This window comes from Dipodomys merriami, unplaced genomic scaffold (genome assembly GCF_024711535.1).
Source record: "Dipodomys merriami isolate MVZ:Mamm:240054 unplaced genomic scaffold, mDipMer1.0.p SCAF_15, whole genome shotgun sequence".
Taxonomy (NCBI): domain Eukaryota; kingdom Metazoa; phylum Chordata; class Mammalia; order Rodentia; family Heteromyidae; genus Dipodomys; species Dipodomys merriami.
Window position 1 is genome coordinate 24346024 of NW_027202826.1, and position 17076 is coordinate 24363099.

General features: G+C 43.6%; 1 protein-coding gene across 1 annotated transcript; it reads right to left on the reverse strand.

Annotated features, from left to right (window-relative positions):
- Positions 1-6245: 6245 nt before the first annotated feature.
- On the reverse strand, positions 6246-16571 carry Pla2g12a (phospholipase A2 group XIIA). The gene is made up of 4 exons (XM_070022453.1): positions 16190-16571; positions 9291-9367; positions 7929-8094; positions 6246-6681 (listed from the first exon to the last, which is right to left on the reverse strand). The coding sequence occupies exons 1-4, from the start codon at positions 16401-16403 to the stop codon at positions 6563-6565; spliced, it is 576 nt and encodes a 191-aa protein (XP_069878554.1). The 5' UTR covers positions 16404-16571; the 3' UTR covers positions 6246-6562.
- Between the last annotated feature and the right edge of the window lie 505 nt (positions 16572-17076).

Here is a 17076-nt window from a genome sequence, read left to right on the forward strand (position 1 = left end):
TGGCTAAGTATCTTGAGTGCTAGCAGCTCTTGATACTAGCCAGTTACCTGCTCCTAGTACAATACAACCAGCTCAGCCCACTTTATTCTAGACAGAGATCATGGGTACTAAAAAAAAAAAAAAAAAAAAAAAGATATGAAAGGGCTTTATTAGGACATAATGCTGCAGCATTAGGAGTGGTACATGGAATGACCAGTGAAGGGTAAGGAGAGAATTTTTGTTTTGGGGCTGGTCCTGGAACTTGAACTCAGGACCTGGGAGCTGTCCCTGAGCTTTTCTGCTCAAGGCTAGCGCTCCAACATTGAGCCACAGCTCCACTTCTCGTTTTCTGGAGGTTAAGTGGACATATGGGTCTCATGGACTTTTCTGCCCAGGCTGGCTGAGGCCCTGAGATCTCAGGACCCTGGTGCTGAGCACACTGGTGTGAGCCACCAGTGCCTGACTTATAGACAAAAAGGGCAAGCTCAGGAATGAAGTCTGCCACACACTATACCTGGCAGCCATATAGTTCTGCTGGTCTGTGCAGTGTGGGCCTCCTCTTCTGTTTCAAAGGCGCCATTTCTAATACATTAAAATAAATACAAGGGATATTCAAGAATAAGGGAGAACAGGCTGTGCCCTGCTCTTACTGTATACAATGGTAGCTTCCAAATTATTCATTGCCCTGAGTGATTCTATTTTACAAAAGAGCAGTTTGCTTCTTTGTGTGTGCATGCACATGCATGCACGCGTTGGTAACTTGGCTTGAACCTAGAGCCACTTGAATCATGCCTGCAGTCCAGCATTTGGGTGGTTAACTGGAGATGAGAGTCTTGAACACTTTTCTGCTTCGGCTGGCCTCAAACCTTGATCCTTCAGATCTCAGCCTCCTGTGTAGCTAGGATGACAGGCCTGCAGTTTGTACCATTTTGAGTGTAAAGGCTGAGGCAGAATGACTTGGCATTTTGTTTGTGCAAATAACCACAACCTGTCCAGCAAGTACAGATCACTGATAACTTGTTTCTGTAAATCAAAGATCACCACCTATGAACTTATCAAGCTAAGTCATGTGACCATATCAAATTTATATTGGAAGGACCAGGTCCACAAACTTAGAACACACCAGACCCTCTCAGCTGAATCATATAAAGGAAAGACTGATAGAAAATGACTTACACTGAAAGCACTTACCTTTTCCCCCAAGGGCCGTATATTAGAACTACTGAATCATCTCCCCTCCCCTTCCCCCTGAACAAAAGCACCCCATGGTCTTGGAAGAGAGCCTGACGAAGTTCTGATGCCTGGAGGACACAGATGCTGTTGAAATCTTGAAACTCCTCAGTCAAACAGCATCGCTCACCCGCCCCCCTCCATCTCATCCGCTTCCATCCATACCTACTGACTGCTTTTCCTGCCTTCTGTTTAAAACCCCAGTTGTAAGGGAGCGCAACATTTCCCCTTCCGCTAGGATGGAGGAGACTTTGCCACCCTTCCCAAGCCTGTTGGGCTGTTGAATTCGCCCTTTCTGCTTTTTCTTCTCTTACATGCACAGATGCCAGGCTCCCAACTCTGATAGCTGCCTGTTTAAGGCAACTCACTGGACTTGCCATCCATCCAAATCCAGCAGCCCTGGAAACCTGTATCCTGAATCGGCTGAGCTTGCCATCACTACGCTTTGGTATCATCAGGCCTCACAACTGTGAGGGGTTTCTTTTTCTTTTTTTTTTTTCTCGAGTCCTGGGGCTTGAACTCAAGGCTTGGGCAATGTCCCTAAGTTTCTTTTGCTCAAGGCTAGAGTTCTACCATCTGATCCACAGTGCCACTTCTGCCTTTTTCTGTTTATGTGGTACTGAGGAATCAAATCCCCCAGAACTTCATGCATGCTAGGCAAGCACTCTACCACAAAGCCACATTCCCAGCCCTGTAAAGAGTTTCTTAGGTCAATATCTAATCATCTGAAGGTCGTTTATTTGCTTCCTAGCAGCAATCTGCTCTTGCCTACAAGGCTTCTGAACTCTATAGTCACTTTAATCCCGTGACTGAGATTTAATATTAGTGATTAAGATTGGAATAGAAAAGCTGTGGACAACCAAGCTAAATCAGTAGCACTTGACAAATGAATGCCAACTAAATTGATACAGCATGTGAATTTGATTCTGTCAGGTTTTGAAATTGTGGAAAGACACAGTTCATTCACTTGTTGCTTTTTACGCCAGTTCTGGAGCTTGAACTCAGGGTCTGGGTGCTGTCCATGAGCATTTTTGCTCAAGGCAAGGACTCCACTCTCCACTTCCAGCTTTTTGTGGTTAAAAGAGCATCAGACTTTGCTGCCCCAGATGGCTTCAAACTATGATCCTCAGATCTTAACCTTCTGAGTAGCCAGGATTACAGGCATGAGCCATCAGCACCTATTAGTACTTGTGCTAGTGCTTGAACTCAAGTCCTGTATTTCTTGGCCTTTGTGCTTACAACGAGTGCTCTACTGCTTAAGTCACCTCTACAGCTCAAGTTTTTTGGTGGTTAATTGGAGATCAGAGTCACAGATTTGTCTGCTTGGCTTTGAACCAAGATCCTCAGATCTGCCTCCTTAGTAGTTAGGATTATAAGTGTAAGCCATTGCACCAGTCCATTTTTTGTTTGCTTTTGTCAGTCATGGGGCTTGAACTCTAGGCCTGGGTGCTGTCCCTGAGCTCTTCAGCTCAAGGCTAGCACTCTACCACTTGAGCCACAACAACACTTATGGTTTTCTGAGTGGTTTATTGGAGATAAGAGTCTCACAGACTTTCTTGCATGGGCTAACTTTGAACTGCAATCCTCAGATCTCAGCCTCCTGAATAGCTAGGATTATAGGCATGAGCCACTAGTGGCCGGCACCAGTTCATTTTTTATATAGTTTGCTCACTGTATTTTCTGGGAGAAAAAATAAAGTCTAACTTGACACTTTGTCCTGCATGTATTCATGTATAAAAGAAGAGGTTTAATTCAAATGAAGGCATTTGTTCATTTCCTGATGTGCACAAAATGCTATATCCTTTCTAGAAAAAGTCTATGCTTGTCTGAGCATGTTGCCTTCAGTGATTATCTAGGGTAGCAGCACAAGCCATCTCCTTCCCCTTTAAGACTGCCTCCCAGCTGCCAGCCATTCTGTCTGTAATTCCAACATGTTCTATCAAGTGCACCCTTATGTGGCGGTTACACAGCACTCTGGACGGTGCTTGCCCTGTGGAAAGTACACAAACAGTGGTTATTTGTTTTATTACCACCGTCTCCTGTTAGCTAGGTGAAAGCAGACCCACTTGCTCTCTGTTTTCCTCATTACCAGTCAATGGTCCAGTAGAAGGTGTTTATGTTTGGTAAATATTTAGCCACAGAGTGAATTTCAGCATTTCAACATTTGCACTCTGGACCGCATCCAGCCAGAGTGAGTTGTCTGGCTACCCAAACTTCCTGTTCTTAGGTCTGACTTTCTAGGTCTTCGCCTGAGTCCTAAAAATTCTTGCTGGATAAGAGGAAAACCCTCATAGGCTGACCTTCCATTGACCTGAAAGGAGAGGAAAGGAATTGTTTTTTCTCTCAAGTATTTTATGCCAAAATATTTTTTATTACTTTATTAGTTTAGATTTTTTGAGATGAGGTTTTGCTACAGTCCAGGCTACCCTCACATGTGTGATTCTCCTGCCTTCTACTAGCCAAGTACACACTGCTAACGTATTTTATTACCTTTGTGGTTTTGGAGACACAAAGTCTTGTTATGTAGCTCAGGCTGGTCTTATGACCTTACTGCCCCAGGCTTCTGAGTGCAGGGATTACACATTCTAATGTAACATTTTGTCCATTTTAAGATATCTAATGCATTTTGTTAGTCAGATTTCCATTAGTGTAACAAATACCTGAGGTAAATTGGCTTAAGAAAGGAAAAAGTTTCTTTGTGGCTTACCAGTGTGAAGGTTTTAATTTAGTAGGGCCGGGTGAAGGCAGCACATCAGCACAGGAGTGGGCTGCCGAGGAAGATCCTCAACTTCATGGGAACTGTGAAGCAGAGGGAAGGGCTGGGGGTCTCCAGATCCCCTTCAAGGTCATGCCATGACCTTCCCACTAAGCCCAGACCCTTCAGGTTCTGTCATCTCCTAATAACACCTTGGGCCAAGGACACATGTGAGCCATTGAGGGGGGAGAAACATTCAAGATCCAAACCGCAGTAGTACTCACTGCAGAATTACAAGCAGATGTTAGACTTGTAACGCAACAATGATCCAAGGTAAACAGGTGAGTGCCTGGGACTGGGAAACAGGCTGATGGGGCCCTAAATCCTGGCTCGAGACATTGGTCAGGTAATGGAATTTAACCTAAACAGCTTCACATTCTGTTCTATAAAATGTGGACTAAATGTCTTCCAGAGAGTTTTTGAAACAATGAATCCCAAATTCCTAGCAAGTACGTAGTTTTCAACACATTCACTATTTTTAGTTAATGAAGACTGCATAAGACCACATCTCAAAATGGTCTCTGAGCCACCAGCACTAACACCTCCCGAGAACCCACATTCTTGGGTCTACCCAAGGCTGACACTGGGAACTCTGGGATGGGCCCAGCACTGTTACTTGTATGTATGAAAATCATCTAGAAGTTAGCTCTACCAAGTGTTTGTTCCTCTCTCCTCTGCACTCCCCTGCGAGAAAAAAATGTTTTATTGAAATAACTCAGATACATTAACACCCTAAACAGATAGGATAGCTCAGTTCTTCCTGTATCTGAATAGTCACTAGTATTGAAAATCTTGTTACCTATCTTGGGAATGAGATATAGTTAATAAAAATAAGTTCATAAATGATTAGAAAAGTTAACTTTGGTCAGTGTTCAGTATTGACTCCATTTTATAATGTTTTTCCTTATTAGAAATTGTAAAGACATAAAATTTCTGTGATTCTGACACTTAAGAAAAATGTATGTTCTAGTTTGGATATGTAACATCTTCCACAAACCAATCTTGAAGTCTTGTCCCCAGCAGGTGGCGCTACTGAGAGGTGACTAAACTAATCTCATCTAGGAGTTAATCAGTAATAAATTCATAACTGAATAGATTGGTAGTGGTGAAAACTACTGAAGGTGTGACTTAGTTGCAGGAAAGATCTTATCCAGGATGTATTTTGTCTAGGGCCCTCTCTATCTATCTCTGCCTGCAGTCTGCTTTTAAGTGAGTCCTGCCTTACCACAGACTCAGAAACAATGGATAGAACCATGTGATTGACCATAGACTGAAACTACTAAACTGTCAGCCAAATAAAACCCTCTCTACAGTCAGACTTGGAAAAAAATATGAAGACCGATTGTGTGTGTGTGTGTGTGAAGACCGATTATGTGTGTGTGTGTGTGTGTGTGTGTGTGTGTGTGCCACTTCTGGTGGTTAATTGGAGATAAGAGTCTCATAGACTTCCCTGCCCAGGCTGGTTTTGAACTGTGTTCCTCAGATCTCAGTCTCCTGAGTGTAGCTAGGATTACAGGCATGAGCCACCAGCGCCTGGTGGAAGTCTTTTAAGAAATACCCCAGAGGACTGTGAAGGTAGCTCAGTGGTAGAGTGCTTGCCTTGCATGCATGAGGCTCTGCATTGGATTTCTCAGCACCACATAAGCAGGAAAAGCCAGAAATGGCACTGTGTGGCTCAAGTGGTAGCGCGCTCGCCTTGAGGTGAAGAGCTGAGGGACAACACCCAGGCCCAGAGTTCAGTCCCCATGACCAACAAAGAAAAAAAAAAAAAAAAAAAGAATACCCCAGAATCTACAGTACAAAACAGGTGCTAGGGAATAAACACCAAAGCACACAGCAAATGTACTCTGATGTGGGAGGGCCAGCAAGTCTTCCCTTCTCTCATTAAGTCTGTCTTTTCCCTGAGTCAGGCAAAGGTTCCAGCAGAATGTGACCCCTGTGGAGAGGGGCACGCAGACCCGAGGTGCTGCACTTCTGAACCCTGCTCACACCGCCTTCTGCTGCACCACAGAGCTTCCGCAATCTGGCTCCGTCCCTGAGGATATCTGCAATGGTTCGTCGTATCTTCAGGGAGACACAGGCATAGAACCCCTGACCTGGTAACTAGCATGTCTTTATGTCTGTGCTACCAAAGACAACATATAACTATATGTAACTAAAATAGAGGGAAAAGAAGTGTCCGCTCCTTTGAGGCCTAATGTACATTCAAAATTTCATAGTAAATAAGTAATACCTCCTAAGTGAAGATTTTTCCTGTATTTTCAAATAAGGCAACATTGAATAAACCTTAGGAAACATTGTATATTTCGATCTCATTTGCTTTTACTAATATGGTTATGAAAACTGAGTTCTATACGCTTCTATACCTGTTTCTGAGCTTGGCAAAGAAATGGGGAGGTGGCAAAGTCGAGAGGACACCTGGGAGGGCGGAGCCTCGTCACCATACTTTTTGTGTTGAGGTTTTGCGTGCAGTTTTGTAAGGTCTAGAAGTGACAACTCCACAAAGGTAAGGCAGCTTGTACTGACAGTGAAAAACGTCAGTTCTTTGGCAAAGGTTCTACTCTCCCATGCTCGTGTGTCCCAACCATCAGATCTTCGTCACAGATCAGTTTTCTCTTCATAGCGACATCTGCATGCAGCTCGCTGGCTGTCCAGGTATGGTTTACAGCCTAAATGGATAACACTGTCGAACAGGAGCTCCACCGTTGTCTCACAAGCTGCCAAGGAAGCACATGGCCTACAATGAGTTACATCCTCAACTCTGGGAAGGTATTTTCTGTGCAGAATAAATCAAGTGTAAAAAACAAAACCTCAGAAGCTGGGTTCACACTTGTTACGCCAGTTACTGAGGAGACAGATCTGATCAAGATTTGAGCCTACCCAGGGAAGCAAAGTCCAGTGAAACTCTAATTCCCAATTAACCATCAAAAAGCTGGATGTGGAGGTGTGGCTCAAGTGGTAGTTTTAGACTTTAACAGAAAAATTTAGGGACAGCACCCAGGGGCCCCTGAGTTTAAGCCCCAGTACCAGCACAAACACACACACACAAACACAGATCCTCAATGTTATTGTTGTCAATGGCTTCTAAAAAGTGATCACATGTAAGATGCTTAAAGTAAATGGAATCTGTTTTTTTTTTCCCCTTGAACAGTATCTACTTTTGACTTGGCAATGAGCCATCACAGAAATCAAGTTTGATTTCCTTTTTTTCTTTTTTTGTGCCCATTCTGGAGCTTGAACTCAGGCCTGGGCACTGTCCCTGAGCTTCTTTTGCTCAAGGCTAGCACTTGACCACTTGAGCCACAGCACCACTTCTGGCTTTTTCTGTTTATGTGGTACTGAGGAATTGAACACAGGGTTTCATATATGCCAGGCAAGTACTCCACACTAAGCTTCATTCCCAACCCCACTCAAGTTTGATTTCTGGTAGTATTTTTCAACTTCTTACCATTTCTTTTATTCTTGGGGTTCTGGGATTAAACTCAGGGACTCATACTCACTAGGCAGGCAGTCTACCACTTGAACCACTCTGCTACCCCTTCTTCATACTGGTGCTTTTCTAGATAGGGCCTCACTTTATGTCTACTCCGGTGTGGACTGTGATTCTCTCATTTGTACTTCCCTGTATCACTGGGAATGACGAGTATGGAGTGATGGCTTGATTTTATACCTATTGCAGTTTGTCACAGCAGCCTAAATGGACTAAGTCAACTGGAGTCCAGGTTTTGAGCGTCAGCCTCTGAACAGTTGCGGACATATTCCAGGGCACAGATAGATGTCTCAGACAACTTTCCTCCAAGTTTTCTCTGACCACATAGAAACTCGGATTATAAAACCAAGCTCCTCATATCAGGAGATTGAAGAGGCTGTATGGGTATAGTTAACAAATGCGCACAAGTTCTATGGCTAAATCCTACACTAAACCATGACACACACCAGCCGTCCCCAGCCGGCCAGTCCGTACCCTGAACGTGTTGAGCCAGCCCTAGTGTTTTTTGCACGTCTCGGCAGATCTTGGCAAGGCAATACTGGAACTCCTCATCACAGTCATTCTTGCTTTTGCCACAGGTCTCGTAGCACCGGTCATGCTGGTTGCAGCACTTTGTCAGGGAGGGGATGCCAATGTTGAGCTGCCGGGAGCAATTGGATGGATTACTGCCAGCAATGTGCAAAGCCCCTTTGCTTAACTGCTGTATCCAGATAGACTTAATAGAAATGAATGGCAATGGCGGATGCCCAGGCCATTCAAAAGCCCATTCCTGCCCACAAATGCTTTGTGTTATCCATCCCCGTTATATACCCATGACAGTAGCCACACCCACCCTGCCCTACCTCACCTGCCTCATGCTCCCTGTTTTGTAGTGTTAGTTTAGTCACACATCTGCCAGGAACAAACATACTTCCAACTGCCCAAACCTCAAGGCACAGTTTTTCTTTTTCTTTTTTTTTTTTTTTTTTTATCAGTTGTGGGTTTTGAACTCTGGGCCTGGGTGCTGTCCCTGAGTTCTTCAGCTCTACCACATGAGCCACTTCTGGTTTTCTGGTGGTTAATTGGAGAGAAGAGTCTCATGGACTTTCCTGCCGGGCTGGCTTTAAACCATGATCCTCAGATCTCAGCCTCCTGAGTAGCTAGGATTACAGGTATGAGCCACCAGTGCACAGCTAAGGCATAAGGCCAAGAAATTAAAATTTCCTCAGGTAGCTAAGCAAATACATTTTTTTTTAGTATTTCTTGATTTTTTTTGTGATATTCTGTACTCTTTCCTTTAATAAAATGCACTTTCTATAAAGTATACAAGAGATATAAATTACAAGTCACATCAGGTTTTTGAAATTTTAAGTACTTATCCGTACCCCAAAGGTGCTATTTCTGTATTATCTATAACTTATAGTTATTTTAAATTACTCATAAGCCCTTGCATGGAAATCATTTTCATCAATGTTTTCCCTGCACAATTACGGGTTTAGGTTCCATCCCCAACAATAACCACACTTGGACCCCATGAAGCCTTGTTTCAATATAGAAATTTGCATTATCTACCCTGTCCCCTTTCTAAATAGTATTATTTTTGTACCTTATACTTCTAAGTTCGATTAACAACATTAGGAAATGTAATTTAAATTGTACTGACACCAACCAACAAGATAAAAAAAAATTCTATAGTTTTGCTATAATTTAAATATTTTGCCAAAAAAAAATGAATCCGATCACTCTTACCACAAGGAAAATTACTTGTGAACTTGGTAATACATTAAGTCTTACATTATTAAAAGTATTACATAGCTTATCAGTCATAAAGCTTATTAAATAAAAAGCAATATTTACATGAACGCCAAACAATGGAGAACCACATCCATTTGGTGGGGATGGTTTATATCCGTAGCGTGGAAAAGGCTTCGATCCTATAAAACACAAATGGGTTCTATAAAACATAAATATATAATTCTCAAAGAACAGAAATAAAATACATGCTTACAAAGGTCTACAATATACCAGGCTAGCCCTGGAAATATTTAGTTGGATGCTGACATAAAAGTATATGTCTTTAGCCAGAAGGCGGTGGCTCACGCCTAGCTACTCAGGAAGCTGAGATTTGAGGATCACAGTTCAAAGCCAGCCTGGCAGGAAAATCTGTGAGACTCTTATCTCCAATAAACCACTCAGAAAACCAGAAGTGGTGCTGTGGCTCAAGCAGTAGAGTGCTTGCCTTGAGCTGAAAAGTGCAGGGACAGCGCCCAAGCCCAGAGTTCAAGCCCCATGACTGACAAAAAAAAAAAAAAAAGTATTATGTCTTTAGTCTAATGAACATTAAGAATGCTAAGTCTGTCTCGTTTTTATTTCTCCTATGAAGAATATGGCTCCTTTACAAAAGGGCACTTACATGTACATGCACAGTATGTTAATAATTATTTTGTATGTCTAAAACATACAGAAGCTTGTTCTGGACCACTGTCGATTTCAAAGGTACATGCCAGTTGGGTCCATATGTAGGAGCAATAAATCCAGGCTGCTGTCCTGTAATTTCCAACTCCCAAAGACTATAGGTTTAATCTCTCAGGCATGAACTGTATCTTCCCAACCTGTTGCAAACGCTCCACTGCACACAAACCTTTGAGCTAAGGAAGACTGGAGCCATTCAGTGATGATATACAGGGCTGCTTATTCCGCCCCCCACTCCAGGTGACTTTTCACAAACAGCTAGTGGAAAGTGGGGGGGGGGGGGCAGAGCACTTATTTATTATGTGGCTTCTTACATTCAAAGGCCCACAGAAGTGGCCTTGGGTGCCCTCTCTGAGCAGCCATGGCTAACCCCTTGGCTAGACCACTTAGGCAGTTATGTGATCTTACCTGAATCAAGGTTTGTCAGGTTTATATGTCCCTTGAAAGCATCATGAGAAACTACACTTCTTGGCCTGCCACATTAGAACCCTTGCCTAGAAGAAGGTAGCCCTGCACCAGAGCCATGCCCCTAGTCCATTTTTGCTTTAGTTATTTAATAGGAGGGGCTGGCTGCACAATCCTTTTTTTTTTTTTTTTGGTCAGTAATGGGGCCTGAACTCAGTCTGGGCGCTGTCTCTCAGCTCTCCAACTCAAGGCCAGTGTTCTACCACTTGAGCTACAGCGCCACTTTCAGCTTTTTTTTTTTTTTTTTCTGCTTATGTGGTGCTGAGGAATCGAACCCAGGGCCTCATGCATGCAAGGCAAGCACTCTACCACTGAGCCACCTTCCCAGCCCCACAATCCTTTCCTATCTGTATCTCCTGCATCACTGAGATGAAAGGCATGTCCTGCAATTAGCTTATTGATTGAAATGGGGCTTTGCTAACTTTTTGTCTGACTGGCTTCAAGCTACAATCCTCCCAATCTCTGCCGCCTGAGCAGTTTAGATCACAGAGGTGTGCCACAAAGGTCAGATAGTTCACAGCCCTGATGCAGGATCTGGTGCTGGCCTTCTTGCTGGCAGCATCCTGAGGTGGTGCAGACCACATCACATAGTAAGAGACAGACGTGTCTGATTGAACCAAACTTTTCTTGGGGGGGGGGTCTGATGGTGGTGCTGGGGCTTCATGCTTGCTGGCAGGCACTTGAGCCATTTGAGCCAGTGACTTATAGAAGATTCCCTCTTGCAGAAGTGGATCCGCTCATGAGGAAAGATGGCTAAGCATCTTTTAAAGTCCCACTCATAATACTGCATCTACTGATGGGGCTTACATTGCAACATGACATTTGGAGGGGACAAATCATACTGAAATCCATCACAAGGAGAGGCTAAATCAGATTTATACTCTTGGGGAATCCATTGTAGTTTCCTTCTAGAAAGCTGTCTTTTGTCTGGGTTTTTAACTATATAGTTTATGTGTATTAAACAATAAGTCAAACTGTTCTTCTCAAAAAAGTACAATGCACTAGTGTGTTCAAAAAGTGCTTTGTAAAACTACTCTACACTAATCATAAAATAAATCATAGTTTCCCTTATCTGCAATAACTAGTAAATGTCTAGGACAAGCATTAAAAGTCAAAAGCTATGTACATATGACACATATAAGATGATGCTAAGTGAAATGAACCCCAAGATAGGGACATAAGAGGTTTTATCTTTCATGCTGTTGTTTTTAATGTACTTATAATGCACTATATGATTCTTTTGTTTCTCTTGTATGTTCCTCCCCCATGGTATAACCCCTGTTTTCACTGTATTTGATTCCAGTGCCCTGCATCTTGTATATACATTTTTCTATTTGAGGAGGGAAAGGGAAATAACAAAAAGCTGAAATAAGGATACAGGTTGACCCATTGTAACAATGAGATGTACAAGACACTATGTTGAAAACGACCTTTACAAACTTTGGGTGGGGGGAAGGAATTGTGGAGGTGGGGAGGGAAGGGATGGTAGGGGAAAAACAAAGGAGGGGGTAACAATGCTTGATAGGAAATGTACTCATTACCTTACTCATGCAACTGTAACCTCTCTGTACAGTATCTTTTTACAATAAAAAAATATATATTAAAAAATGCTTTCTGCAAACAAGAAAAATTAGAGTATTTACTCTATCTCTCAGGTTAACAACTAGACAATGTTTCACATTTAGAAATGTATCATCTAAAACATTGTCTGGAAATTGGAGAAAGATGTATGTTGTCTATTAGTGGAAATGACACTACTTGTCTTATGTGGTCCTATATGTACTCCCTTTCCTGTTCACCTGCCGATCTATAGACTTCTGGCACCATCAGATGACCACTGCAGATGACATCAGACAACTAACTAATAAGGTCCTAGAGTTTAAAGGCAGAGGGGTGTCTACTTACTTTGTTACCAGGAAGCTATTTCCCTCAATGTTAATACAACTGCAATACTTATGTCTTTCCTTCCCTTTGCATTGAACGAAAGAGGCCTTGATATCATGTCTGTAACAAAGCTTTCTGACAGGTGAATAGTAGAATAGTAGGTGGTGATAACTTGTGCATATGTATCTAAGTATATTAATACTGGAGCCATTTTCTCCTTTGTAAGATTATTATTAAATGGGAAAATGATCAGAAACAAAGTAAGAGAGGAAGAACAAGTCGGCAGACATACCTAGACTGAAGAACAAAGAGGAAAAGAGACAGTACAGATAAGGGCTAGGCAAAATGAACATGGAGGTGTGAGGATGGAGGAAGGAGCTGTCTCTAACAGGGCTGGGGCTTATACTTGTCTTGAAGGAAGTTGGCAAAACTGAGTGATAAAGATCCTGTACCTGCTGTGGGTGAAACACTGGATAGCATACGATGCAATATAAGTGTTGGTAATTTGGCTCCTTAGGATAAGTCGCAAAATAGTTGTGAGTACTGGTTTTGGGTTTCCTCAAGTGTAATGCCTTAGAGAGGTCCTCCAAGCTTGCCCCATGTGAAATAGCACTCCTCCCTTCCTCCTTCACTTTATTGGCTTTCCTTTTCTTTCCAGTGTGTCCTGACCACATGAGTGTAACAGTTCCTATGAGGATGGAACTTTAGCCCACCTAGAAGATGCCTAGCACGTAATGAGCACCTAAGAAATTACACCATGGGGAAAAACAATTAGAAGAGGGGAAGAATTTGAGGTAATTGATTTAAGCCATGACTCATTTATTTGAGGATATGACTGCAGTAATCGTCTCTTCTTCAACAGGGCCTCTACTCAGCCATTCTCCAAAGTTCTCAAACACATCCTCATCTTTCCTAAATACCCCAAGTCTGTCCTTCTACTTGATCAGGCTAAAAACACTGGCACCATTTTTTTCTTTTTGGCCCTACTCACAATCTATTTCCATATGCAAGTTTAGTGGCTCTTCCTTCAAAAATCTATCTAAATTCAAACACTTCTCAGGCCCTCTGTTGCTCCCGACTTAATAAAACCACCAAGATCTTTTACCTGGACTTGTGCACCCTGCCTCCATTCCCCTCCCTAACTCTCTTGATCCCTAGCTTCATTAGTATAATACCTTGTTATAGTATACTTTAAAGTTTACGGCACTGAATGAATTAACAACGTACTTCGAATTCTAAAACTGTAAGCCTATTTTGTTTTCTATTTTTCAAGAGAAATTGAAAGGCTTTCTTGTTCAAATATTCTCTGCTGTCATGGAGAAAAAGGTCAAGAATAAATGGAAAACATCATACTTCATTCCTTAAATCATTTTACTAAAGCCTTTTTCTTACCCAACAGACAAGGGCCAAAAGTAAGGAAGCAGGTCTCCATAATGCCAGGCCCTTGGGTAAAGCAAGATTTGCTGAATGAACACAGAGCATCTTCTGGGAATCCCTGTACTCCTCTAGATCTGGGTTTTGTCTGCTTCTGTTTGGTTCTGCTTTGGTCACTAGCATGGTGAAGATTTTGCAACATTGTTCCAGGAAGATGTCTCAAGTGATGGTAATTAAAAGAATAGATATGTTTTGCTTTGTTGGAATTATCAACACGGTGGCTCTGAACTACATTCACTGAAAACATGGTACCTAGGCCCTAGGTGCCAGCTCAACCAATGAAAAGAGCCAGGGGGGAGCACACACAAGCCATCAAGCAATCAGTGCACAGCTCTGATGTGGACTTTATCGGGCTCCTCTTTGAGACCCCTCTCCAAATGTAGACTCTCACTACTTTCCTTTCATGACTCTTTCACTTTCAAATAATCTTCCTGTTCATTTGTGTTTTTTGTACTGTAGAACTTGTTCTAAACTCCAAATAGACTCCCCCTCCCCCCCCCCCCCCCCGCACCATGGCAAATTGTATTAGATCTGGGGTTGGTGGAAGATGAAACCAGATGAAGTAAAAGGAAAATGTAGAACAGTCATTGAATAAGAATAGTATGCACTCAACTTCAAAGACACTTTACTCATAGCTAAGTTTATAAAGACTCCTCTGTCCAAGTCCTCCCTATCTCTGTAAATAGCAGCTGCAGCTTCCCTGTGGCTCATGACACAACCTTCAGTCAACCTTGTAGGCTCTTTCTGAGGTCCTAGGCATTGCCCCTTCCTCTGTCTGGAACACATTTCCCCAGATAATCAATGTCATCCTTCCCATTTTCAGGTTCTTCTCAAATACTCTCCTGAACATTATGCCCACCAGTCTTTGTTTTCCAAGTGATTCTCACTCACCCGCTTACTAAGAGCTCTGAATACAGTCCATACTCAGTGCATTTTAATTGTTTACTGCTTTGCTCATGGGTTCTCCCCAACAAGAACATCAGCTCCATGTCAGGGATTTTGTCTGTTTTTTTCATTGATGGATCTCCCAATTAGTAGAGCAATAGCGGACCCGTGGATGGAACACTAATATTTGCATAATGACTAAGTAAAACTCTGTTACCTCAGGAAAGACTACTATCTAATTCCTAAATTATTCATTTACTTCTTACAAGCTCCACAAGAACAAAGCCATCTTTCCTGATACACAATGGTGGAAACATTTAGAACTAATTAACTTTAGCTTAGCACCTGCTTTAGAATTAGCAGGCATCCTAGATACAACCCATGTCTTCAGTAACAGAAAACTAGAAATGACTCGATAACTTAGGGAATTACAGGCAACAAGTGGCATCACAGTTTGACGTGGAAGGAGTTCCTGGCATTAACTAGCTCAGATCTTGGCTAATCTTACTGGAAACATGATTTCCCAAGTACCAACTTAACATGTTTCCAAACAGTAGCCCAAGTTCTTTTCTGAACTCTTAAAACACTTAAGCATTCAAAGAACCTCAACTGCTTATACATTCCCAAACTCTCGGCCTTGAAATACTGACTTTATCACCACCATAATTTCCCCAAACAAGAATGTTGAGTCAAAGCTTTAAAACATGAAAGCCTTAAGTGAATAATTATATATATATATATATATATATATATATATATATATATATATATACACATATATATTAATGTGGACCAAAAATGAGTAACAGGGATCAGTGATATCCAAGGTAAGAAAACTATCAAGCCTTGATGGACGATTTTCTACAAGTTATCAGAACTCTCATTAATCCCTTACACTTCTCTCAACAGTGGAGTACATGAGGAATCTGTACAAAGGTCGCAACTGATTTTTTTCCACAGCTTTGCAGGAAAAAAAAAAAAAAAAAGCTTTTAATGCCCATCCTCCGGGAAGCTAGTAAGAGGACGCCTGACTTAAAATTTCTCCATTAGCAGGACGAAGAGTGAACAGATGCAGCAGGGGCACTCACGAGACACTCTGTGGAAAACAAACGACACAACTTGGGGGTGGGGACAGAAGGGCAAGAGAGTGCGGGAAGGGGTAACACAGTCCCACAAGACGTGAACTCTTCACCTAGTTCGTGTACCTGGAACCCCTTTGCGCATCCCCTTTGTAACAACTACATAAATCCTCCATCAGCATGGCATGTTTATCTGACTCGTTTGCCAGCGCAAAAACAGAGTTAAAAATCAGTCTGTTCTCAGGGTTCTTACATCAGTCCGGCCTTGGGCAACTTTGTGCAATTGCAATAATAATAATAACAATAATGATGATAATAATAACAATGACGATGATAATAATAATGATGATGATGATAATAATGATGATGATGATGATGATAATTAAGAATGAAATAAAGCAGCTGACAAGCAGCGGAGCCCGGAGGACCCGCCCCCCTCGGAGTGCCGGGATCCGTTCTGGGCCTGCCCCACGCAGAGGGCGGCGTCAAGGTCGGCCCCGCCCCTGCGCGACCCCGCGCGACCCCCCGCGTCCTCACCGTCGCTGCACTTGTACTGGCAGAGCCCGTCCTCGCCCCCCAGCAGGTCGAGGGCGGCGTTCAGGTAGGTGTCGATCCGGTGGATGCCGTTGCGGATGGTCTTCAGCGTGGCCCGCCAGTCCGGGCTCTGCTCGGGCTCCGGCTCCTGACCCCCGACGGCCGCCGTCAGGACCAGCAGGAGGACCACGAGTGCGGGCCGCGGGGACCGGGCCATCCGCGCGGCCGGGCCCGCCGCTCACCGCTCGCCCTCGCCGAGCCCTACGCAGCGGCGTGGGCCCCGGGCGCAACCGCAGCGGGCTCCATGCCCGCGCCTTCTGGGCGGGCGAGCTGGCGGCCCCGCGCTGCCTTCACTGACTGGAGGGGAGGTGTGCGACGCCACCAGCGTGCTCACCGGAGCAGAGGACGGCGCGTGCGCAGCTGGGGAGGCCCGGGGCGGGGCGAGCGGAGAGGGGCGGGGCGAGCGGAGAGGGCGGGGCGGAACGCCAGCGCGCCGCGGCCGCGTTGCCCACGTGACCACACCTCTGGAGCCACGCCTTGGACGTAAGCGAGCCCGGCCTGGGAGCTGGTGGCTCACACCTGTAATCCTAACTACTCAGGAGACTGAGATCTGGAGATCACGGTTCAAAGCCAGCCCGGGTTGGGCGGTCAATGAGACTCGTATTTAAAATCTCCAATTAACTACCCAGAAAGCTGGAAGTAGAGCTGTGGCTCCAATGGTAGATAGCTAGTTTAGAGCAAAGAGAAGGTCAGGAACAGGTGCCCAGACCCTTCAGTTCAAACCCCAGGAACTGTACGAGAGCCATAAATACCTATTTTAGTACTTTGTTTTAAAAAAACTAGGGATGTGTGTATTTGTGCATATATATTTTGTCACCCCGGCCACAATG

Bases quoted from the DNA above. Each gene is read 5' to 3' on its own strand.
- Pla2g12a (XM_070022453.1), bottom strand. From the start codon at position 16,403: ATGGCCCGGTCCCCGCGGCCCGCACTCGTGGTCCTCCTGCTGGTCCTG. The intron at 9,368-16,189 runs GTGAGGACGCGG...TGTGTTTTATAG, and splicing joins CCAGTACAAGTGCAGCGACG to GATCGAAGCCTTTTCCACGC. The intron at 6,682-7,928 runs GTACGGACTGGC...CTTCCTTGGCAG, and splicing joins GCTGGCTCAACACGTTCAGG to CTTGTGAGACAACGGTGGAG.